The 26661-nt window shown below is 43.9% G+C and overlaps 1 protein-coding gene across 1 annotated transcript in view; it reads left to right on the plus strand.

Moving 5' to 3' along the window:
* NME3 (NME/NM23 nucleoside diphosphate kinase 3) overlaps positions 1 to 24743 on the plus strand; it is an 80106-nt gene extending 55363 nt beyond the window's left edge. The window contains exons 3-5 of the mRNA XM_069210565.1: positions 6725 to 6826; positions 9464 to 9576; positions 23379 to 24743. Of these exons, the coding sequence (XP_069066666.1) occupies positions 6725 to 6826; positions 9464 to 9576; positions 23379 to 23496 (333 nt within the window). The 3' untranslated portion in view covers positions 23497 to 24743. The remainder of the gene's footprint in view (positions 1 to 6724; positions 6827 to 9463; positions 9577 to 23378) is intronic.
* The last annotated feature ends 1918 nt before the right edge of the window (positions 24744 to 26661 follow it).

Here is a 26661-nt window from a genome sequence, read left to right on the forward strand (position 1 = left end):
ATGCACACCAAGCTAAATGGAATGTGTGGTGAATTTCGGTGAACCTAATTGGAGTAGGGAAGTCAAACTATATGTTCGATGGCATCTGTCGCTGTAGATACGCATGTTCTGCAATAGCTCGCCATCTGGTGTTGGGCCGGAGTGTTACAAGTTGTTTTTCTTCGAAGAAGTCTTTCGAGTCACGGGACCGAGTGACTCCTCCTTTTGTCTCCATTGCGCATGGGCGTCGACTCCATCTTCGATTGTTTTTTTTCCGCCATCGGGTTCGGACGTGTTCCTGTCGCTCCGAGTTTCGGAGCAGAAAAAATAGTTAATTTCGGAAGATTTTCGTCGGTATTGTTGCGTTCGGGATCGGCGTACTTAGATTCAACACCGCATCAAAGATCGAAGAGCTCCGGTACCCTTCGGGGTAGTTTTTCGATCCTCCGTCGGGGCCTGGTCGGCCCGACCGCGTGCTGAGGAACGCCGATGGAACGGACCCCGTTCCGTTTCTGCCCCAAATGCCACAATAAATACCCCTACACAGACCAACACTTGGTCTGCAACCTGTGCCTGTCACCTGAGCACAGCGAAGACACCTGCGAGGCCTGTCGTGCGTTCCGGTCCCGAAAAACACTCCGAGACCGTCGAGCCAGAAGACTTCAAATGGCGTCCGCACCGACAGCCCGACGGGAGTTCGAGGAACAGGAAGAGGAAGGTACCTTCTCGATCCAAGACTCAGACTCCGAAGGATTCGACGATACACAAACCGTGAGTAAGACGTCGAAAACCACACAAAGAAACATTTACAAGGCCCAGGGGACGCCACTGCCACCAGGCCATGGCTCAACCCATAAAATCGGTGACCGACCGTCGGCACCGAAAAAGGCCCAAACAGTGCCGAGATCGTCCGACTCCGGTCGAGACACCGGCACGCAGCCTTCTCGGGACCGAGAAAGTGCTGGAGACAAGCCTCGACACCGAGATGCCGGTGTGGACACGGCTCGACGACGAGACAGCGGCACCGAAACAGATCGACGCCGAGAGGTTTCGGCCCCGAAAAGGAAAAAAGTCACCTCGGAGCCGAAAAAACACGCAGACAAAGTTTCGATGCCGAAACAAACTGCAAGCGACCCAGCTTCAGGCTCTTATACAGAAGAGCACTCGCTAACCTCCCAAATGCAGAAGCATAGGTTTGAGGAAGAGCTACAAGCAACTGATGCGGACCATACGCAAAAGCGTATCTTCATTCAGCAGGGGACAGGAAAAATAACCACCCTTCCCCCCATTAGGAGAAAGAGAAGGTTGGAGTTCCAGACGGAACAAGCACCACAACCAAAAGTGGTGAAAAGAGTTACACCACCACCCTCTCCTCCGCCCGTGATTAACGTTTCACCAGCACAAACGCCATCACACTCCCCAGCTCACACCACCATGAGCCAGGGTGACCAAGACCAGGACGCATGGGACCTATACGACGCCCCAGTGTCAGATAACAGCCCAGAGGCATACCCTACAAAACCATCTCCACCAGAAGACAGCACCGCGTACTCTCAGGTGGTGGCTAGAGCAGCACAATTTCACAACGTAAGCCTCCACTCAGAACAGGTCGAGGATGATTTCTTGTTCAACACACTCTCCTCCACCCACAGCTCCTACCAAAGCCTGCCTATGCTCCCTGGTATGCTCCGGCACGCAAAGGACATATTTAAGGACCCGGTCAAAAGTAGGGCAATCACACCAAGGGTGGAAAAAAAGTATAAGCCGCCTCCTACGGACCCGGCTTTCATCACTGCACAGCTGCCACCAGACTCTGTTGTTGTAGGAGCAGCTAGGAAAAGGGCCAACTCTCACACATCTGGAGATGCACCACCCCCAGATAAAGAAAGCCGCAAGTTTGATGCAGCTGGTAAGAGAGTCGCAGCACAAGCTGCAAACCAGTGGCGCATCGCGAACTCCCAGGCACTACTTGCGCGCTATGACAGAGCCCACTGGGATGAGATGCAACATCTCATTGAACATCTGCCCAAAGACTTCCAAAATAGGGCAAAACAAGTGGTTGAGGAGGGACAGGCCATCTCCAACAACCAGATCCGCTCCTCCATGGACGCTGCAGATACGGCTGCACGGACAATTAATACATCTGTAACTATCAGAAGGCATGCATGGCTCCGAACGTCTGGATTTAAACCAGAGATTCAACAAGCAGTTCTCAATATGCCTTTTAATGAAAAAGAACTGTTCGGTCCAGAAGTGGACACAGCGATTGAGAAACTCAAAAAAGATACGGACACTGCCAAAGCCATGGGCGCACTCTACTCCCCGCAGAGCAGAGGGAATTACAGCTCATTCCGTAAAACGCCCTTTCGAGGGGGGTTTCGGGGTCAAAGCACACAAGCCAGCACCTCACAAGCCACACCGTCCAGTTACCAAGGACAGTATAGAGGAGGTTTTCGGGGACAATATAGAGGAGGGCAATTCCCTAGAAATAGAGGAAGATTCCAAAGCCCCAAAACCCCTACTACTAAACAGTGACTCACATGTCACTCACCCCCTCCACACAACACCAGTGGGGGGACGAATACGTCATTATTACAGAGCATGGGAGAAAATCACTACAGACACTTGGGTTCTAGCAATTATCCAACATGGTTACTGCATAGAATTTCTACAGTTCCCTCCAAACATACCACCAAAAGCACAAAATTTAACAACACACCATTCCAATCTCCTAGAGATAGAAGTGCAGGCACTATTGCAAAAGAATGCAATCGAATTAGTGCCAAACACACAAATAAACACAGGAGTTTACTCACTGTACTTTCTGATACCAAAGAAGGACAAAACACTGAGACCAATCCTAGACCTCAGAGTAGTCAACACTTTCATCAAATCAGACCACTTCCACATGGTCACACTACAAGAAGTATTGCCATTGCTAAAGCTGCACAACTACATGGCAACTTTAGACCTCAAGGATGCTTATTTCCATATACCAATACACCCATCGCACAGGAAATACCTAAGGTTTGTATTCAAAGGAATACATTACCAATTCAAGGTACTGCCTTTCGGATTAACAACCGCACCAAGAGTCTTTACCAAATGTCTAGCGGTAGTCGCTGCACACATCAGAAGGCAGCAAATACATGTGTTCCCATATCTAGACGACTGGCTAATCAAGGCCCATTCGTTAATAGAGTGCTCAAATCACACAAATCATATCATACAAACCCTCTTCAAACTAGGGTTCACCGTCAATTTCACAAAATCCAAAATTCTGCCACGCAAGGTACAACAATACCTGGGAGCCATAATAAACACATCAAAAGGAGTAGCCACTCCAAGTCCACAAAGAATTCAAAATTTCTACACCATCATACAACGCATGTATCCAACACAAAAGATACAAGCAAAGATGGTATTACAACTCCTAGGCATGATGTCATCATGCATAGCCATTGTCCCAAACGCAAGACTGCACATGAGGCCCTTACAACAATGCCTAGCATCACAGTGGTCTCAAGCACAGGGTCACCTTCTAGATCTGGTGTTAATAGACCGCCAAACTTACCTCTCGCTTCTGTGGTGGAACAACATAAATTTAAACAAGGGGCGGCCTTTCCAAGACCCAGTGCCACAATACGTAATAACAACAGATGCTTCCATGACAGGGTGGGGAGCACACCTCGATCAACACAGCATACAAGGACAATGGAACGTACATCAAACAAAACTGCATATCAATCACCTAGAACTTCTTGCAGTTTTTCAAGCACTAAAAGCTTTCCAACCAATAATAGTTCACAAATACATTCTCGTCAAAACAGACAACATGACAACAATGTATTATCTAAACAAGCAGGGAGGGACGCACTCCACGCAGTTAAGCCTGTTAGCACAAAAAATTTGGCATTGGGCAATTCACAACCAAATTCGCCTAATTGCACAGTTTATACCAGGGATACAAAATCAACTCGCAGACAATCTCTCTCGAGATCACCAACAGGTCCACGAATGGGAAATTCACCCCCAAATACTGAACACTTATTTCAAACTCTGGGGAACACCTCAGATAGACTTGTTTGCGACAAGGGAGAACGCAAAATGCCAAAACTTCGCATCCAGATACCCACACAAACAATCCCAAGGCAATGCCCTATGGATGAACTGGTCAGGGATATTTGCTTACGCTTTTCCTCCTCTCCCTCTCCTTCCTTACCTGGTAAACAAACTCAGTCAAAGCAAACTCAAACTCATATTGATAGCACCAACTTGGGCAAGGCAACCCTGGTACACAACGCTGCTAGACCTATCAGTGGTACCCTGCATCAAATTGCCCAACAGGCCAGATCTGTTGACACAGCACAACCAAAAGATCAGACACCCAGATCCAGCATCGCTGAATCTAGCAATCTGGCTCCTGAAATCCTAGAATTCGGGCACTTACAACTTACCCAAGAATGTATGGAAGTCATAAAACAAGCAAGAAGGCCATCCACCAGGCACTGCTATGCAAGTAAATGGAAGAGGTTTGTTTGCTACTGCCATATTAATCAAATACAACCATTACACACAACTCCAGAACATGTAGTGGGTTACTTGCTTCACTTACAAAAATCTAACCTAGCTTTCTCTTCCATTAAGATTCACCTTGCAGCAATATCTGCATACCTGCAGACTACCTATTCAACTTCCCTATATAAAATACCAGTCATTAAAGCATTCATGGAGGGCCTTAGGAGAATTATACCACCAAGAACACTACCTGTTCCTTCATGGAACCTAAATGTTGTCCTAACTAGACTTATGGGTCCACCTTTTGAACCCATGCACTCCTGCGACATACAGTTCCTAACCTGGAAGGTGGCATTTCTCATCGCCATTACTTCCCTGAGAAGAGTAAGCGAGATTCAGGCGTTTACTATACAGGAACCTTTTATACAACTACACAAAAATAAAGTCGTCCTAAGGACCAATCCTAAATTTTTGCCAAAAGTTGTTTCACCGTTCCATCTAAATCAAACAGTGGAACTTCCGGTGTTCTTTCCACAGCCAGATACCGTAGCTGAAAGGGCACTACATACATTAGATGTCAAAAGAGCATTAATGTATTACATTGACAGAACAAAGAACATCAGAAAGACTAAACAACTCTTTATTGCATTTCAAAAACCTCATGCAGGAAACCCAATTTCAAAACAAGGTATAGCCAGATGGATAGTTAAATGCATCCAAATCTGCTACCTTAAAGCTAAACGACAGCTGCCCATTACACCAAGGGCACACTCAACCAGAAAGAAAGGTGCTACCATGGCCTTTCTAGGAAACATCCCAATGCAAGAAATATGTAAGGCAGCCACATGGTCTACGCCTCACACATTCACCAAGCACTACTGTGTAGACGTGTTATCCGCACAACAAGCCACAGTAGGTCAAGCTGTATTAAGGACATTATTTCAGACTACTTCCACTCCTACAGGCTGATCCACCGCTTTTGGGGAAATAACTGCTTACTAGTCTATTGCAGAACATGCGTATCTACAGCGACAGATGCCATCGAACTGAAAATGTCACTTACCCAGTGTACATCTGTTCGTGGCATCAGTCGCAGTAGATTCGCATGTGCCCACCCGCCTCCCCGGGAGCCTGTAGCAGTTTGGAAGTTACCTTCAATTATTTATATATGTATCATCTCAACCTTAAATAAGTGCATACTTAGTCACTCCATTGCATGGGCACTATTACTACAATTCAACTCCTACCTCACCCTCTGCGGGGAAAAACAATCGAAGATGGAGTCGACGCCCATGCGCAATGGAGACAAAAGGAGGAGTCACTCGGTCCCGTGACTCGAAAGACTTCTTCGAAGAAAAACAACTTGTAACACTCCGGCCCAACACCAGATGGCGAGCTATTGCAGAACATGCGAATCTACTGCGACTGATGCCACGAACAGATGTACACTGGGTAAGTGACATTTTCATTCTCTGACTCTGAGCGTAGAATTTACTGTGAAAGTACCAAGAAATCCTAGAACTTAGAAATAATATTAGTAATTATGGAAACAGTAACGTATGAACCAATTGTTGACAAACAGTTGCATCAATGAGTATATAGGTCAAGTGAATTGGGTATCAGTTGTCTTAATACCCACAAGGATAGTTACAACAAACAGAATAGTGCTTTTATTGAAGGGCCTACAAGCTTGTTGGCTCTTATGTGTAAGTCATATAAAAAGGGCAAAGAGAATAATTTGTTTCGGCCCTTTCTGGATCAACACTTTGCTATCATATTTCGTCTTTTTGGTCACCTCATTGATAGATGAAATGCTCAAATTGGATTTTAACTTCCTGTTGTAATGACATTTTATACAATTGTACCTGCTGTATTTATCTACAGCTAAACTATGAACAAGCAGCATTTGAAAGAAAGTGTGGCAGTTGTTAGTATGAAGCAGAGTACTTTAAGGAGAGTGCTTACCTGCCTGTCTCAAGATTCATGAAAGAAGTTAGTCTTGTTTCATTGATGAGGTACATAGGTTGAAATGCTCCTGAAACATTCTTTTCCAGGTGCACTGTGTATTAATACGTTTCTTGTAAGGAGGCAGTTGATTTGTTTTACTTGCAAGTAGAGTAGCTACACTTGGGAAATAAAGTTTTTACTGTCCTTTATTGTTTATTCCATAGTATGTTACTCCTTGAATTCTTTGACTTTGCTGGGAATTTATATTGCTTTTATTTAGGCATCTGAGGACTTGTTGAAGGAGCATTACATCGCCCTCAGGGATCGGCCATTCTACAACCGCTTGGTGAAGTACATGAGCTCTGGGCCTATAGTTGCTATGGTAAGTACAAAGCTGCTCGACAGGGAAGACTGTTCATCAGGAAAGTTGAAGTAGTCCTGGATAGGGACAACACTTATTTTCTGCCTTTCATTAGTTCTTTTAGTCTTCCAGTGTTACAGTATGAAAACTGGGGGTAGCGTTCTTTCTTTTCATAGTGGACTCAGCTGTATGTGTGTCAGTAAAATTTCAGTTAATGTATTTGTGAAAAGAGAGAGGATACAGAAGCAGTAGTGTTTTGGAGACAAAGGGCATGAGGGAGAAAGTGGAGGGGATGGGGAGAAAAACAGCACAGGATGAGAAGAAGGAGTTGCAATAAGGAAGGTCGGTAGCCAGAGGAACTGACAGGACCCAGTTAAACAAACCCACATTAGTCATACCATACTCATCTTCCGCTGTGTCCTCTCTGAGAAGGTGTGTATAGATCTATACAGATCCCCAACATTAGAGCCGTTTATGTTTGTCTTGAATCTCGGTGCTGACAGAGACCGAATTACAGAGCAAGCATGAGAGAGTGGCTGACTGTTCATCCCTTACAGACATTTTGGTAATTCACAACATGCCCCTAACTTTTAAAGGCCAGCATAGCATAGCAGGGCCATAGTAGAAGAAGACTGCATCTGTGGAAAAGTGGCTGGAGACACTAGTAAGAGCAGACATGTCTCTTGCCAATTTGGCTTTTAATCCCAAATTCCTGTATGTGTCCCTCAATGTTGGTCCACCCGTGGGAGGAATAGGAGAAGTCAATCTAATTTCAAGACATAAGTAGAGTGTAAATGGAGAGAGGGTGTGAAAGAATAGAAAGTTTAGAGCAGTGGTTCCCAACCTTTGGACTCCTGTGGACCCATCACTTTATCCTTACTGGAGCCCGGGGACCCCCACTGAACCTTTATTGGAATCCAGGACCCCCCCCCCCCCCCCCCCCATTGAGTCATTACTGAAAGTTGGGGACCAGATCTGTTAATATTATTGAATTTTCTAAGCAGTTGCGGACCCCCTGAGGAGGCTTTGCTGACCCCCTGGGGTCCCCGGACCACAGGTTGGGAACCACTGGTTTAGAGAGTTAAAAGAGGATAAAGAGTGGGTAAAGGTGACAGAGAGGCCAAAAAGAGGAAAACTAAGAAGGAAGCACAGGGAAATAATATGGAAAGGAAGAATGAGATTGGAAAAGATGAGAAGCACATGTTGTGTGGGGAATATAAATAGATGGTTGTGGAAATGGAAGAAAACAGTGTTAACTCTCAGAAGAGAGTACGTTAAAGAGATAGAAAGAAAATAAAGGAGGACTAGCCTTTTGGTTCCCTTCCTAGGCACATGTCCATAAAAACGTTAATTGACATCGGAAGAATCAGTCTTGTAGTAAGCTCAAGTCATGCCTGACCTCCACAGCCCTACTGTCCTTCAAGAGGAATATGCCTATGAGACATTGTCCACATTGCCTTGTAGGTCAGTAGATCTGAGTTGCTTGCCTTAAGCTACACATCACTTTGTGGTGGTTGAAGGGAAGCTGAATTCTCTGCATTTACCCAGGAGAAACAACATGGGCGCATTTCACCTACCACTATCATTTCTATACCTGCCTTTTTCTCAAACATCGGGGACAGCAGACTACTTGTTGGAGGCAAGCATACTGCACTGGACACCCCACTTACAACATCATATTATGTCTTGATAGGTGCAAGGTGACAATTTGAGAAAGAAAAAAGAGAGCAGAGAATGAGATGAGGGAATGACAGTTGTAAACTGACCTTTACTTAATTTGGGACAACACCTTTAAGACTATATCTTTTATATAAGGCCTGTGGTGGAAGGGCAAAGTAGGGCGTAGGTTAGGCCTGTTCTCTAGAAAGGCCAAAGATGATAGAAAAGTACTATGTCTTTAAGTGTATTTGACACGTGGCTTACTCTTTCGCATGCCTGACTTACTTTCAGAATCACAGGCATGTTTTCAGAGAGAAGGTACATATTTTAGTTATGATTTGTGTACAGTGCCACTCATGCCACCTCAGAAGCAGTTTAGGAGGAATAGAGAATGAAGGTAAGGGGAAGTGGTATCTGTTCCTGTCGTACTTTGAAGTGTAGTTGAGCAGCTTTTTACATTTTAGCTCCAATAGGGATTGTTATTTTTTTTTGTTAATGCACGATGTGGACCAGTCACACAACACAGGCTGTTTTTTAGAGGTTTTTTATCATTGTTTATATAAAGATTACTTCAGTTTGTAGTGTTGGTGAGTGACCTGTGGAATAGCTTGCTTTTTTGTTAGGTTGATATACACTCTGCGTAACTTGTTGCAGATTTACGTACTGTTTGATCACTGCACTGGTCCAATCTTTTAATTTTCAGGGACTGACAATTATATCCTGATAAGTTGACTGACATTCTCTGGAATTTATTTGGTGCAGTGAAGGATGAGCTGTGAGCTCATCTTTTATTTTGCGTTATTTAGCCAAATTATTTTGACATCAAGGCACCAAAACGTTGTGAGATGCTACTTTCTTGTTTTCCCCACTAACCTGGAGGTTTGATCTTGCTCTCCAATCTAGAATTGCTGTTTTCAAACCCAAGTTTATCTATGAAGACCTCAAGCTAACCTAGGAATTAAACTGACCCTCTTTTCTCTTGTTTTCTCTACCGCATAGGTGTGGCAGGGGCTTGAAGTGGTGAAGACGGCCCGCACTATGCTTGGAGAAACAAACCCTGCTGACTCTCTGCCAGGGACGATTCGAGGAGATCTGTGTGTGGATGTTGGCAGGTGAGAATATGTTTTAGTGTGTACTTGCACAATATACCATGCAGCACTGAAGAAGAATTCTAAGTGCTCTGTTAGTAGCTTGAAAAAATACCAGTAGTCCACTAGAGAGAGACATACAGACAAGTAAGAACATCAGGCCCAGAAGCTGCATTAAGTGCCTGTGACAAAAATATGAGGGAAGTCCGCACTGGTTATAGTGTGCTTTGAATTAAGTCTCTTCAATTAAAGGATGAAGTTGTCCCCACTGTTTTTGAGTTATTCATAACATTTTTGCAACTTCCCCTGGAACATAATCTTTTGTTATGATTGGGCTTTATAACACACTTATGAGACTTCTTGCTGCTCAAAGCCAACTAACCATGCCCACCTCACGGCCATCTCTATTACTCGCTTGTGGGTTTGCCTTTCAAAAATCTTTTGGTATCATTGGTAAATGCTTTACGTATGTTCCTCCTTTTTTTTTTTTTTGTTTATTTATTTTTGCAAGTTTACAATACAACAACCAAAACCGCCCTGTGAGCAGTACAATAAACAAGTGAGATGCTGTAGTGTATCAAAAAATCACAGGAGGCCATCAGAGGCAAAGTACAATAAACTCGAATTTCAGCCATTGAAGTTGGACGAACACCAGCAGCCTCTCGACCATCCAGTAACATAGCAATATCAAGCACACCACAGGAATAGACCTTGCGAGCACTCACGCGAGCCCAAACATATCCAACATAAATCAACCGACAAAGTGGAGGCGGCAGAACAAGCACACATAGCAGGGGCCACTATCCAACATTCCGTACACGGCGCACAGAGTATCGCAGCTGACCCAAGCAAGCCAGAATGCGTCGTGACCCATAAGGCATCATCTCACTTCAGTCTATCCTGAGAGTCCAAAAAAGCGCGGAAAGGTGCCCAAATATCTCTAGGACGAGAATTCGCAGGGGTCAGCTCCCAGAAAATTGACAACTGGTCCTGACAGAATGCAGCATCGCGCAACCAGTCAGCTCTACGCGACGTTTGTTCCTCCTTAGGGCAGTTTTGTTACCGCCTTGACCATCGACCCTGTTACATGGATAATTGCAAGTTTGCTGTTACTTTTGACTGACAGCGACCTTCTTTTCCCTTTTGTGTCTCTCCTTCGCGCTTATGCTCATGGCGGCCGTGGTGCCGTGAATTGACTTGCTTATGTCAGCTGTTTTACTTTACATGTTCAATTTATGCAGCAAGAAAAGTCCAGTTATGAATTTACACAGCCAATAGCTCTAACTCGAGCCAACGTGAGACCCATTGCATTGCAAATGCTTGTTCTTATAACCTATGAGTTGCACATTCCTTAAAACCCCTACCTTCACCACTTTCTAAGTAGACTTCCTAACAGGGTCACACACTTTACCATCAGCCACTAGCACTGAGACATTTATTTCAAAACTGCCACTATGGGGAATATTATATATGAACACATCTGCTGGCTAAGGTGGGAACCACAATAATGAAGGACAATTCAGATCCAGCAGCCCTTCTGAAATCTTTTAGTGTCTGGAACGATCAGGCTCCAGCTTCGAAAACTCATGGTACAAAGATATTTAAGTAATACCTATTCCCCTTGAAAATAATTACTCAGTTCCCTTGTTTTACTCTTATTTATCAGCATCAATTGAAGTCTTAATGCTTCACTTTGGTTGAGTCATGATTAAACCATTCATAGGACAACTGAATTAAGCATGATCAAGACTTGAGAGACTCCAACATCCCAAGTCTGGAGGCACTTAAAGAAATAATATATATATATAAAATAATATATAATAGAAAACCATAGGCTTCCTCTAAAGATGTGAGTCCTCTTACAATCCCTATGCATGATTCACAGGACACTATATAGGATAATACAAGCTTTAGTGACAAAAAAAAAAATCAGTTGGTACACTCTGAGAAACACTCAAAAATCAGAAAACCTCACGTTAGCCACAATCCCGAAAGTTAAATAAATCGAGATGTGGTGTTCTTTCATTTATGGCCACTAGGATCTAGAATGACCTACTTGTGAATCAAAGATTAGAAATCAATCATCTGAGATTCTGCAACTTATTGAAAACTCAATTGTCCTTCATTATTGTGGTTCCCACCTTAGCCAGCAGATGTGTTCATATATAATATTCCCCATAGTGGCAGTTTTGAAATAAATGTCTCAGTGCTAGTGTCTGATGGTAAAGTGTGTGACCCTGTTAGGAAGTCTACTTAGAAAGTGGTGAAGGTAGGGGTTTTAAGGAATGTGCAACTCCTAGGTAATAAGAACAAGCATTTGCAATGCAATGGGTCTCACGTTTGCTCGAGCTAGAGCTATTGGCTGTGTAAATTCCTAACTGGACTTTTCTTGTCGCATAAATTGAAAATGTAAAGTAAAACAGCTGACATAAGGAAGTCAATTCACGGCACCACAGTCGCCATGAGCATGAGCACGAAGGAGAGACAGAAAAGGAAAAAGAAGGTCGCTGTCAGTCAAACGTATCAGCAAACATGCAATTATCCATGTAACAGGGTCGATGGTCAAGGCGGTAACAAAACTGCCCCAAGGGGGAACAAACGTAAAGCATTTACCAATGATACCAAAAGATTTTTGAAAGGCAAACCCACAAGCGAGTAATAGTGATGGCCGTGAAGTGGGCGTGGTTAAAAGCCCACATAGATACCAACACGTTAGAAAAAGCAGCGCTTGTGTGCTGCTGTGCTCAACCTAAAAATGGACCATAGAATAAAATTAATCTAGACTTGATTTTTAATTAATTGTGCATTTGTTGAGATGTAATAAAAAAGTAAATGGCCCAAGACCTAGGCTTTATAATATTAAAAAAGGATGGGGCCTTTTTAAACTGTAGGTATGGCCACCAATTTCACAACAGTAACGGAATAGTTAGTGGTTCAGTCTGGTTCACACCCAATGCCTCCTTATATAAGCATGAGCGGACAGAGTTTACACCTGATATCTCCTTAAAAGCATAAGCGGAGAGAGTCATTGTTAGGGTTCATTTTAGAAACTGGGTTTCTGGTTGACATGCACCCTGATCAAGCAGGAACCACAATCCTAGTTATGGTAAGTCACAAACACACCCTAAATTAACCTGTGCTCACCCTCTGGTAGCTTGTCACAGAGCAGTCAGACTTAAGAGGCAGTGTGTAAAGCATTTGTGCAACACGTCAAACAGTAAAACAGTGAAAACACCACACAAAAAGATGCCACACCTGGTTAGACAAATATAACTTAATTTAATAAATAAAACAAGACCTAAATGACGAAAATCTAACTAGTAGAACTTGAGTTGAGAATTTTTAAAGAACTGTAGAAAAGCGTTTAGAAGTAAAAAGCTCCAAATGAGCTATCTGGTCGCGACAGACTGAGACAGCGTCAAATGTTCAAGCTGACAGCTCTGGAGCATGGGCTGGCTATAGAGACCTAGTGAGGCCACCTGACAAAAGTACCTTAATCCTGATTCCGGTGACGTCGGAGATGTGGGGAGCAGGTTGAAGCGATGCGTCGGTGTCGATCTCCTCAATGGAGGCGATGCATTGATCTTTCCCACGCAGTAGCGAATATTCATTGATTTTCTTCATGCAACAGTGGCGATGCGTATGGTCCAAGATGTGATGATTCCTAAGGCAGTGGGCTGAGGTCAATTCGTGCTGGAGAGGCAATGCGTTGACTCTGATCCATGCAATGGGACCGATGGGCCGGTTCCGATCCATGCAACGGAGCGGCAATGCGTTGTTTCAGCTGCAGCAAACACCTAAAGCCCACTTCCAAGGATCCAGGACTGAGCACTACTTGGCAGAGCAGGCTCACAGATGGCAAAGTCCAGGTGTAGATGAATAACACACAAAATATGGATAAACTGAGAGATGGCCCTGCGCTCTCACCCACAAAAGTCAGTTTATCCAACTGACATAAGTTTAATGTATTTCCAAAGGGATCGTGGGGAGTAAAAGTTCAATAAATAAAAATATGTTGAACAAAATCCACCACAAAACAGAAAATCTTGTTAAATATTTCTGTATTATTCTACTCGTATAGAATAACATACATGTAACCATTCATAATACATCAAATCAAACACATTTTTCCAAGTTAAATCACTAATTCCACCATGTTTAACACACTGTTCCAATTTGTCCATAATTACATCCAGTCAGGTCCTAAAATGATTAGACATGGAGTTCAGTCATCTTCCCATTACAGTTCCCATCCTAGCAACATGATCTTAGCACTGAAGTAGTCAACACGTGTTTTGCAGGAAAAAACGCTTCTTCAGGGCTACAGGCAATAGAGAGAAGAAAATAAAACAAAGAAAAAAGAGAAATCACATGTGGATGAGTTGCAAGTCTGTAATGTCCCTGAGACTTCAGAAAACAGGTGACCAGTGAGCCAGCCCTTGAAGTCACTCTGGGTTCGGTGTTTAAGTGATGTGGGTCTAGTCCTGAGCGAGGTAAGGAGGACAGCGTGCAGCAGGGTAGTAAGCAAGAAAGCAGTTCTTCCAGAGCAGCAGTCCAGCAGAGTGCCAGTCCTTCAGCTGCACAGCAGTCCTTCCTGGCAGAGTAGCCACAGGTGCAGACGTATACTGAGTTGGTAGGGACTGAGGTCCAGTTCTTATACCCAGTGGTGCCTTTGAAGTGGAGGAGACTTCAAAGAAGTCTTTGAAGTGCACAGAGGTCCTCTATTGGCTCCATTCTCACTACATAAGGTTATGTAGCCCTTTATGTGGGGCCAGACACAGCCTATTCAGGTGTGTGAGGCTATGGCCAGCTGCTCCCTCCCAGCTTGTCCTGATGGCCCATCAGGGACCATCAAGTCAGACCTAAGCTCCCATTGTGTGTTGCCTTTTAGAGAGAATACATACTTCCCAGCTATCACCCCCCTCAGGCAAGTGATTAAAGACAGGCTGCAGGTACACGTGGCTAAGAGCAGGAAAACACCAACTTTCTAAAAGTGGCATTTTGATTGCAACAATACATCTGACTTTACCATTAAAGAGGATTTATCATTAAAATTCCACAGTTAGTAGATATGACAGCTCAACCTCCTCCTGTTCTGGAATTACAGCTTATTAATTGTAATAAGGAATCTACAGTGTTATTCTGTGAGAGGGGTAGGCCTCAAGGAAGTGAAAAACAAATTTGTGAGTTTTTCACTACCAGGACGTGTGTCCTAACTTCTAAATATATAGCACCTATGTGGTACCTAGAGTCTACGTTAGGGGTGACTCCTATTTGTTAAGAGGTGAGTTTAACGATTGACAAGGGGGTTTTTAAATGCCAAGCGACATGGAAGTGAGGTACTGCATACAGGCTGCAATGGCAGGCGTGGGACATAGTTAGAGGGCTACTCAAGTGGGTGGCACAATCAGTGTGGAAGGCCCACTAGTATCATTTAATTTACAGTAGTAGTGCACTGTACTAGGGATATACAGGTAAATTAAATATGCCAATATATGCCAGTGGGTATATGCCAACCAAATCCATGTTTATGGGTGTGAGCGCAAACACTTTAGCACTGGTTAGCAGGGGTAAAGTGCACAGAATCCCAAGGCCAACAAAAATAAATTCAGCAAAATTAGAGTCAAGCAGGTAAAAAGTTTGGGGGGAAGAGCACCCTAAGGCTGACAGGTCTGACAGTTCCTGTTTATGTATCATACATGGAGTATGATTGACCGTTTTTTTTGTTGTACATTTTGGGTTGCACACAGAGATAGTCTAATTGAATATTCGCTAAATACTATTGATCATTGTTTTTTTTCCTCTGATTCTATAGTCCTAGAAGAGAGCAGCCCAAGAACCAATGTTGCCCTTGATAATTGGCATAGTATCATGAATCAATATCTGACTCTGGTACATCAAAAGCAGGTACCAAAAAACATTGTTTATCACTGCCACGAAGGGAGTAGAACGTCATGGTTACAACTGAAATTTCAGGCAAAACTTTAGTTTGAAAAGACTATGATTAATGTTTTTGAATAGGCAAGAAGCAAGAGAAAGGACTGATGGGGTGGTAAAAAGTTGATTATAATTGCATCCACTTTGAGAATCTCTCTGCTGCTTTAGAGAGCATCATTTCTGTATAATTTGGATACTGCTAACTTGAGGCAGCAGAACTATGGCCCACATCTGCCACATATAGATTTGCTTGTCAGATATGGCCTGTTGCGTATGCATGATGCTTTGGTGGCTCTCTCCTCCATGAAGCGTGGTAGGGCCCTGTGCACTGATCATGTCTCTAGGTTGAGGTTGCCAACTTTATCAGACACAAATTTGTTTATGCTTGAAAATTCTGGAAGGACCAAGTGCTGGTATGGGAAGAGGACAGCCTGACTCACAAATGTGCGTTCTATACAAAACTCACTTCTGTTTATCTTTGCCAAAGTCGAGTCAAGTAGTCATAAATATGTGAATTACTAATTTTAGTTTTGTAGAACCAGGGGTGTGGAAGTCCAATAGCCCGACTGCCAGGACATATTGTTTGGGGTCAAGGACAACAGGTTTTCATCCTTGGGACAAGTAGGCCCAACTCCTGCCGCACAAACCCTTTGTCCCCCAGTTAACAGTACCACATTATGGATCAGGGAAGGGCACTGTCTGCAGTTAAGGTAATATTTATATCCTCGTGTTCATGCTGTTCCAACTTGTATTTATGGCTCATTGATGAAAAGCTTTTGTTTTTAGGGAGAGCACTCTAAGGAAATGTTGTAAGCTCGGACTGCACTGATGACAGTCATCCCAGTATAAAAATGTGTACACATGTTTACAGTGTTTAACAGCATATGACTACATAATATGCTCCCAGAATGTTCTCTGATTAGATGGAAATATTTGCAGAAGCTCGAAAGCGAGATAGATGAGCCTTTGCTTTCACATTAAATGGTCATAACAAAAGCAACTTGGAAAAACACGTTTTGCTAAACTACTGTGGAATCTTAAGTGCCATTTCTTTGAAGAATCATCTACTAAAATGTGTTGGTACATGCTAGTATTCCCAAGAAATATTTATAATAGAAAATCAATGCAATCGGTTAGAACAAGATTATGGGAAACATGAAAATAAACAATCGGTAGAAAAGCCAATAGGTCTATCATTGGTGATCAGTCGTTTGGTTTTGTCAATGCGTGTCTTGTTTTGACATTGTTTTTGTAAAACTGTATTGTGGGAGCGGCCAGGCCCTCGCCATTATAACAAGCTTTGGTAAAAAGCAATAATATGCTTTGGTCTCAAGAAGCACACGTTGCCACAGTAGTCTCTGGCACTGAGCAACACTACTTTGTCTGTATTTGTGCTGCTTGTGAAAGAGCAGAATGTGGTCACTCACAGAGAAGCCTGTCTCTCTCTCTCTCTCTCTCTCTCTCTATCTCTATATATATATATATATAGAGAGAAAGAGAGAGAGAGACCACATTTTAGTAAAAACAAAAGGTTTTGGTTAACTCAAGACCTAATTAGGGGCCCAATTCTTTTAGAAAAGTCACAAAGGGCACCATGGTATATGCCCTTCATTAGTGCACATGTATATCTTTCATGAACTCACAATAACTTACTGAGGTAGGCCAGAAAATCATACTCCTAGGGAATATTTGTGAACTGCATTTAAGCAAGAACAAATATGCATGTGTATATTTCGCTCATGAGAAAATCCGTTGAGCGTTTACAAGTTCACTTTCCCGCTAACCACTTTTTTTTCCAAACATGGAAGGAGTTGTATTTCTGCCCTTGCCAGGAGTAAATTTGAAACCTTTCTCAGTATGGGAAAAGATTAAAAAAGCGTTGGTGAAAACCCCTAAAACATGCAAGTTAGTAGGTTTACACAGACTTCAATGCGCATTCCAACCCTGGAACTACTGCTTGACCCTATCTCCAGCCCCAGTTTGTAGGCCTGTGGAAGTGTGTCAAAATGCGGGGATTGTAGAATTCAAACTATATTGTTTGAGCCCTGGCATAATCAGAGAGGTTATTATCAGAGCTCCGATTTAATGAGATTGCTGCCATAATTTATCACCACAAAATTGTGAGGTTATTGCAAATTTCCGTGAAAAATAAATACATTGAAAAAAACAAGCGTAGGCTCATGTGCTTGTTTTTTAATAAGCCCCCACGTGGGCCAGAGCCTGGGGGCATTGTTTTTTTTTTGTTTTTTTAAACAGGGCCCCTCCTGGCCTCACTTCAGCCCTGTGGACCGCCACCTCCCCGGAGCAGTATCTAAAATTTATGCAGGGGGCAGCCTGGCCCCCCAACAGCCCTGGAGATCACCACCTACCCTGGGCTATAATTGAATTCTATGCGGGGGGACACGTAGCGCCCCGCAGCCCTGAGGACCACCACCTCCCCGGGGCATAACTGAAATACTATGCTGGTAGTCGTGTGGCACCCCCCACATCCTTGGTGACCACCACCTCCACGGGGCATAACATAAATACTACGTGGGGGAGCTGCACGGCTCCCTGGAGTCCCTGAGCCCACCACCTCCCCGGGGCATAACATGAATACTATGTGGGGGGACACACCCCCCTCGCTACTTCGGAAACCGACACTTCCCTGGGGCATAATGTAAATACTATGTTGGGGGATGCCTCAGCCCCAGGAACCACCTCCTCCCCTGTGGCATTCCATAAATACTATGTGGGGGGAGGAGGGGGGGACCCTCTGCATCCCCGGGGACCACCACCTTCCTGAAATACTATGTGGGGGGAGGGGTTGTGGAATCCCTCCCGCAGCCCTGGCGACTACCAACTCCCTGGGGCATAGCTGAAATTACTATGTGGGGTGCCCCCCGTAGCCCCGGGAACCACCACCTCCCCCATGGCATACCATAAATGCAATGTGGGGAGAGGCGTGCAGCCCCCCCCCCCCCTGAAGCCCTGGGGACCACCACCTCCCGTGGACATAACTGAAATACTATGCGGGGCACCCCCCAGCCCCTCCGCAGCCCCAGGGACCACCACTTTTCCGGAACTATGCACATTGAAAGGGGGGGCACGCAGACCCCCTCGATGGCCCTGGGGACCCCCACTCTCTAGGGACGCCTCCTGCTATATCCCGAGATGCCCACCTTTGAAGCTGCTGCCAAGCCACAGCAAACACTTCGGTCCGCTGAAGGGAGAGCTGTCAAACAGCTCTCCCTTTATCGGAGGGGAGGTTTCCTGTGTCTGCCTGCCAAGATGCAGGCATGGAGGCGGAGGAAACACTTGCTTTCACAGCTCCCGCTCTGTGACAGTAAAGCTGGCTCCCACAGGAGGTGGAGAGCCACCTGGGACCATGGGGGCCTTCAGGCTGCCCCCACGGTTCCCTACATTGTGACTGGGTGCTGAGGGGCACCCAGTTCACATGGCTGGGCCTCGGGTAATGGGGTCCCCGGATCTGAGATTGGCCCTGTGGAGGGGAGCCACCGGGTTCCCATTCCCCCACCAAAAAAATATTGATGAGGACATGAACCAGGAAATGAGGTCCCCAGGGCTGAGATCAGCCGGGGGAGGGGAGGCAGGCACCCCCCAAAATAAAACTAAATATAAATAGGGTGGGCCCAAAGGGATAGAGTTCCTGGGCTGAGATGGACCTGGGGAGGGGAGTAATGCACCTCCCCCCCGCCCCGTTTTTTTTTTTTAATAATAATAGGCCAAGCCCTGGGGATAAAGTCCCTGGGGTCGAGATTGGCCAGGGGAGGGGGGGCTGTGTGCCACTCCCCAAAAATTAAATATTTAGGCCGGGCACCAGACATTGGGCGAGGATGGGTTGGATTTTATACGGGATGTTTGCAGGGATTAGCTGCAGGCCAGACACTGTGGCCATCCCCGGTGGTGGTTGGATTAACATATAGTAATGAAAATTACTTTACATTAAAAAAAGGTAGAAATTCAGGGAAAAAAACAAAGGTTACAGAGACGTTATAGTTAGGAAATAGAATTAAAAAACCTTAGACGTTCACTGAAAAAAACAAAGGTTACAGGGACGCTATAGTTAGGTTCTGAATTTACTCGTACAAAAGCATAGAAATTCAGCAGTTATAGTTAGTTCTTTCAAGCAGCTCTAACTCGTACCCTAACGTGACTATAACTCGCACCCTCGCCATGTACTGCTAATTAACCATATATTACAGCACTCATGACAACTCCTATAACATCATTAAAAACATAAATGAAACATTATCACTCAAATTACTGAAGAACAAACTGTGCATGGCGGGGTGAGAGTTATAGTTACCTTAGGGCACGAGTTATAGTTGCTTGAAAGAACTCGTAACTGCTGAATTTCAATGGTTTTCTACAAGTAAATAATATTTTTGTTGTAACGACATTTATGATCAAGGTATATGCATGGTAATGACTGCGTTGTTAATGCTGTTTCCCCATGTAGCCGCCTGCCATATGTCCAGCACTGGAACACCCTGAACTGCCCTAGTGGCTGCCCTAGTTCCAGTACAATGAGAACCAAGACCCTCAGGATGATCCTTCTCAGCCAGGACATAGCGCATTTGTATGCAAAGGACATTCCTTTTCATTACGGTCTATTTGTAGACCACCTTCCCCTTCTTCGAATCAGAAAACCTCCTCAAAGCGTCATCCAGCCAGTGCTCCTTAGGTCAAACACTAGGGGCTTTCTTAAGGTTCAACCGATGAAGTCTCTCATCATCCTTGGGGGGATGCCAAAGAGAGAAAAGGGCAGGTAGCGTGAAAAACTGTCATAATTTTTGGTTGAAAGGATGCCAAATATCCAAGGTACAAACTTGTCCTTAAAGAAGACAGTATATGCCAGTTGCACTGACAGTGCTTTCAGTTCACAGGTTTGGTGCATGAAAGCAATCACAGTGAGGAAGCCAGTTTAGTGATCATAAGTCTTAATGAATAGCTGTGCATAGGCTTGAAAAATGAAAGTTAGAACTAAGTTAAAGTTCCACTGCATGTAATAAAAGGTGCAAGAGGAAATACATGTAAGCCCATTCAAAAACACAGCGGCACTAGTGGCTTAAACAGAGAAACTTAGAGAGTCTGCGAAGGACAAATTATCTTTAACATTGCCCACTGCAAAGCCTTGTTGGGGCAAAGTCAGGATGAATTAAAGTATATCAGAAAATGAAAGTAATCAGAAAGTTGAGCCTGCAATGGATTGGCACTACAGTCTTTTCACCAGGCCAAACTTGACTCAAAGTCCAGATCAGATGGAATATGTCGACCGATGGTGCACCATCCAGATGATATCCACTACCTACATGGGCAGTTCGAAATTATTCAACTTGCATTGAGATTTAGGTTTGGATGAAGATCCCTGTCTTGTTGTTGCAACAGCAAGTCCTCCTTCTGAGGTGGATGAATGGAGTTCAAATGCTCAGAAGTTTGGAGTACCACACTGAGGGACTATCAGGATAATAGTGGAACTCGTCTCGCTGGCAGCCTTGATGCTTTAATTGTAGAGTACAAAAGTCTCGAGACCGGAGTCCTCCTTGTTACCAAACAGCATTGACCCATCAATGAGCAGGTCAATAAAGTTGCCTGTACGCCTTGAGAGATCCCACAGATGACAAATAATCATGTTAGTGCCCATAGCATGTCCTACAAGTTTTGTGGTGTCCAGTCAAGGGTGTAACTTTGCTGCATTCTATCCTTCGCAGACTGACTGGGCAAAAATATTTAGAAACTCCTTCAAGGGAGCAGACAAAATCTTGCTTGCCATGTCCCATTGTGTATGGGTGTATAAGCCCAGTAGGCAGATTGTATGCAAAAAGTGTAAAGACAAGCTCACTACCTTGCCAAGCAAACCAATGCATTTAGTGTCTATTAGGGTTCCATTGAAGGTTAAATAAAGCCTCTGAATATAAAGGGCCCATCTGTAATATTTCAGTCAGATGATTAGCTTTAGTTTCTACTCAAGGCAGTTGTTCTAAAAGCTCTGCTGCCCTCTTTCCTTGATGTGGGGGAGAGGTTCCTTAATGGGGATTCCAGTTCCATTTCTGGTGGGTGATCAAGACCACACATTTGGGATGTTTAGATTAAATCCATCATCATAATAAGGGGGCAAATCGTCAGCCCCTTCCTCATTTCCCCTACATGTGCAGCATTGTGAATTTCCTGTACATCTGAGTATGAGCCCAGCTAGGCATCTAGGTGTTGAAGGTACCTAAGCTTTTTTAGATGAACTGCTGGAGAACCTTCCCATGCCACTAGCTGTGCCTTATTGATCTCATAGCAAGACTTTGCAGATGTGTTGAGACTCTGCTTCGAATCTGAGACTGGCATCTGTGAAGCCAGACCTGTGTTGGCCTGATCATAATCGACATGGCCTCCAAAAAGGAAGTGGTGGCATTGCCAAATGCTGAACAGGGTCTGCCGCCACTGGGGAAGTACACACTGGTGGAAGTCCAAACAGGGAACATGACGGTTCTGAGAGGTTCAAAGGAACTTAATGGGACAAGGAATTGCCCTGAAGATTTGAAGCATTGCCTCCTTGAAGGCCTCTACCTGCGCAGACCTGTGGATTACCTGAGAAGCTGGTGACGCACTGGTCCCAACTGCATAATGGGGTCAGAATCGGATGACTGGCATGGTCTGGGGGCTTATGAGTGCCAAGTACACAAACCCTTCCTCGTGTGGAAGTGTTGTGGGAAGACTCAGTCTTAGACTTACCTGAGGATTGGGACCTGGATCGAGACTAGGACTTGGAGATGAGCGACCCACCATTTAGAGCATGACCAGTTCCACTTGCTATGCTAAGCGACGTAAATCTTTGCCTCCTGCTCCCTGATTGTAGACATCTGTTTCATGCAGGTACAGAACAGCTTAAAACCTATAGTTTTAAGGACACTCATCCATAACAAAATTATTTTGGAGTTCATTAGTACACTGACACAAGTTTGGGAGCAAAGTCTCGTATCTGCGTAGAAGGCCACAAAGAAAAAGATCTGACATCAGCACGCAATTGTGGCATCTGTATGCAGCTCCACACCATCACCACCAGTGGCGGGGAAGGGTAATCTCGGAGCCCGATGTCTTTACATTTTTGTGCACAGGAGTGATTGCTAGAACTGCATCCAGTATGCCACCTTGGTGAATTCAAAGGGTGAGGAATCTGTGTTTAGAAGTATCAGCCAGAAAACCACATCTTGTTACATGAGTTCCATTTAGATTAATGGTCAAAGAGATAGGCACAGATATTTATGATCAGTAGAAAAGGTGTAAAGATGATTTACAAGGAAATGAGTGGAGGGTCGTTGCACCTGTTGGTAGGTGCAGAAGTTTAAAGGCAGTGGATCAGGTATGTTGACATACTGGGGAAAGATTGCAAAGGCAGGTGTAGCAGATACTGTTCTGCAGAGACGGTATTATTTATGAGTGCAGAGATCAGTAGCCTTTGCCGTGGGGCAAATATTGGTTCATTTGGGTAAGGGTAAATATATTAATGGGGCGTGCAGAGGTTCTTGGGCCTGAGCACGGCCCGCACCTATAAGCAAACCTCATCATACTAGTAGATATTGATGGGCTTGCACACAGGTGCGGAGGGTAATGAGATTGAATACAAGTGTGGAGGTTGATGGGCTTGAAGTGTGCTGTTTGAGGGAATTTTTCTAAGTGCAGAGGTTGATCGACATGGGGATGAGTGTAAAGATCATGGATGTGAGAAGGGACACAGTGTTTGATGGACTCTGTTAATCTGCATAACCACACGTTGCAGTGTTTTGGAACTGACAGACAGCATACAGCAAAGCAATCCCTGGATTTCAGAACACAATGCTGTTTAAAATATGACAAAATTCTGTATTCCTTACCTCCAACCTCATTACCTCTTGCAGGAACGTGATTCACGGGAGCGACTCAACAGAAAGTGCAAGAAAGGAAATCAAGCTCTGGTTCAGCCCGGAAGAGCTGGTCTGTTGGGAAGATTGTGCCCAGCAGTGGATCTATGAATAGGCCCAATATGTGGAGTGCTGACAGCGACACTGAGCGACAAGGGGGTACTCTAGTGGAGAGTAATCATGTAGTGCCTCAGTACATAGGTCTAGCTTTCTGTGCGGCATTGAGAGCCACCACTTTATGAAGATGTCTTTGGCAGGAGGACACTGAGTAAAGTGGTAGCTGAATTTGTTTTAAAAAAAAAAAAAAAAAAAAAGGACTATAAAATATACAGCAATACTGTTGCTGCTTAGTGAGGGCAGATGACGCCCATGCCTTCCTTATTTTCCATGTTAGGTGTTGCACCACGTGGAGCAGCTTCTGAATTGTCCGTTGTGCTAGTTACAGGACGTTTGGGGGAAGGAACTCATTGATTTTCAGTTAGGAAAGAAAATGGGAGTCTCAAACAAGGGATTTTTGTTAGCTCAGGAAAACTGGTTAAATAACTGGTTCCTGGATTGCTGAACTTTTTATTTTTGTAGTGGTGTCCCTCCATGACTGCACTCTTTCAATAGCCACTTGGCTTTTAGATTGATATTGTTTAAACCTTGGAGCTAGTGGTGCAAAAATGTGATCTTTAGCCATTCAGTATTTGCAAACCCACAGTTTATATTCATGCCATTCATGGATTCGAAAATGAAATCCTCCGACAAGACACCGCAGCATGGGGTTGTATTCTTCGTCTATGATCTTGGAGAATATTTTTTCTATTGCATATCGTTGAATGTAAAATCCAAATCTGCCGTCCTTGTGCTTCGTTTATGGAACGTGGAGTCCTCTGATATACTGCACAGTGTGACTGCTAAGACCGTACATTTCCTCCTTGGTTACACTGTACCACATACTGTCTGCAGGATAGATCTGAAAAGAAAGTTCGACCCATAGAGGTATGGGGATGATGTATGTGGTAAATTCATTCTTCATTTCAAAGGAATGAGCTGAAGGTTTCCAGACTCCACAGACTTGGATAATGCTTCTCTACCACCTGACCTCTCTCTGGGATTCCAGAGCCGGGTAGTGTCTCTGTGCGCAGTGTGCCTCTGTCCATCTTGGACTGCTGCTAACTGGCAGTAGCTCCATTGTAGGGTCTTTTCTCTAGAGCTTAGAAGTGGTTACAGAAGCAGACTAATGGATACACGTTCCTACAGTTGTGACAAGTAAATAGCTGCTGTTACTCAAGAGTGATTGTTTACAGTGCAGCTCACACATATCTTTTATAGTACTGTCAATCTGCTTTGTAATAATAAAATGCACAGAAACAAAAATCAGTTGTAATTCTTCATGCTGCTTGGTCTTTGTTCTTGTCACTACAGGGTACCTCTGGACAGGTATCAGCAAGGCAAGTTCCATGGGGTGTAGTGATGGTGGTCTTACCGCCTACAGAAGAGCTCTCTTTTATGAAAGTGAAGGTGCAAAGATGAACAATAGGTAGTTGATGAAGGCGAGGCAGGGATCAGGACATTTTCTACACCTAATGCCTGACCAGAAACTTCAATGTGTATCACGCACACATAGTTTGACCTAATAATGTCCATTGACTCAAGGTTTGCGAATCTCCATTTTTTTAACTGCCTGGCAAAAAAAGGTAAGTTCGAATGGACAAAATCAGATGTGTGATAGGTGCTAGTCATTTATGCGCATTATGGTAGGATCACTGACGCACTGGTTGGAAAATCCCGAGATATTTGGTTGGAATTTTAACTCTTTCTGTTGTGTACTTACAGTAGCTGGGTATATGGAAGTAACTGAGTATTTGTCGCAATTGCAGTCTGCTCTTGGCACTGTAGTCAGAAATATGCCGCTATTGATTTGAGAATAGACTGCTCTCAGTAGCTCTTTTTTTGTACCCCAATATATTACCTTTGGGAGACAGGGTGGTCGCATACCATGTGCAAGATATTTAACCGGTTCTGACGTTTTAGCTCACTTTATTTATCTTCTGATAGTCTTGGTCCTGCACTAAAAAGAACCCAGAAAAAACATAATACTATATTTACCAAAACACAAAGCAATAACATATAGCCCTTTCATTATACCTTGGTTGAAAGTTATTTAGATCCTTGGTGGAAGGAAGCAGTGAAGATGAAATATGCAACCGGCTGACTGCTTTGTTGAAGTCAACCCACAGAAACAGTGTTTGGATTTTTCCACTAATCATAATTTGTTCAATTCCCACTGACTTTAAAAAAACGAAATAGGCACCATTCTATTAAAACGATCCATCAAGAAGTCATGCTTAATAAAGGTAAACATGATGGTGGGTACACCTTCAAGTACCGTTTTAACTATTTCTATTCTTCCCTCTTGGAGCTCTTCAGGCAGTGGAACAGCTCTCATGAAACCTTATGATAAAAAGCTGAGGAATTGTACAGAGGCAGGTGGTGAGAAGTTTCAAAAGTGGAAAGAGTTTGCTTGGTGCGTTACTCAAATGTTTTGTGTATGTGTTTGTCATTTAAGACATACTCTTAACCAAGGTCATTTGAGTAAGCCAAAGATAAGTTGCAAACAAACATAATAAATGTCCTGTTCCACTAGTAACTACAACAAACAGCAGCAGTAACCTACCTTAACTGTGTGCTGCACATCACTGAACACAGTTGTGGGAGAAGGTGTGGTGTTACGGACAGAGCTTCCGACTTTGGAGCTAGGGTACCAGGCTCGAGTCTCGGCGTAGTCTCAAAATCCTGTGATTCTGGGCATATCACATAATGTCCCCATGACTACCAAAAATGAACGTGTCCTTGTGTAATGTAACTGGTACTCATGTAAAGTTCACCAATACCTTTGGGTCGAGTTGCGCTATATAAAACTGCAAAAATAAAAAATAATAACATTTGTGTATGGTAATGCCTGAAAAATAGTGTCAATATAACTGCCCTACAGCAAGTAGGAAAGGCAGCCAGATTTAGAACCACAAGCAAAAGTGGAACTTCACAAAGTGTGAGTCCCGACGAGTGCAAGCAGACCCACTTTTCCATCACCAGGGTAACTGGGTATTAAGATGAGAGTTAAACAAAACCCTCCATTTAAAAGGTTTCTGAGCGTAATCACAATAAAAAGCAAATGAAAAAAAACGATAGTAATATATTTGATCACTTATGTTTGCATCTAGGGTGAGCCCCAGAGTAGTGTTCCTTCGATTGAAATATTAACCATATAAACACTACTGTTGGTCCACTAAAA

This window comes from Pleurodeles waltl, chromosome 10 (genome assembly GCF_031143425.1).
Source record: "Pleurodeles waltl isolate 20211129_DDA chromosome 10, aPleWal1.hap1.20221129, whole genome shotgun sequence".
NCBI classification, from domain to species: domain Eukaryota; kingdom Metazoa; phylum Chordata; class Amphibia; order Caudata; family Salamandridae; genus Pleurodeles; species Pleurodeles waltl.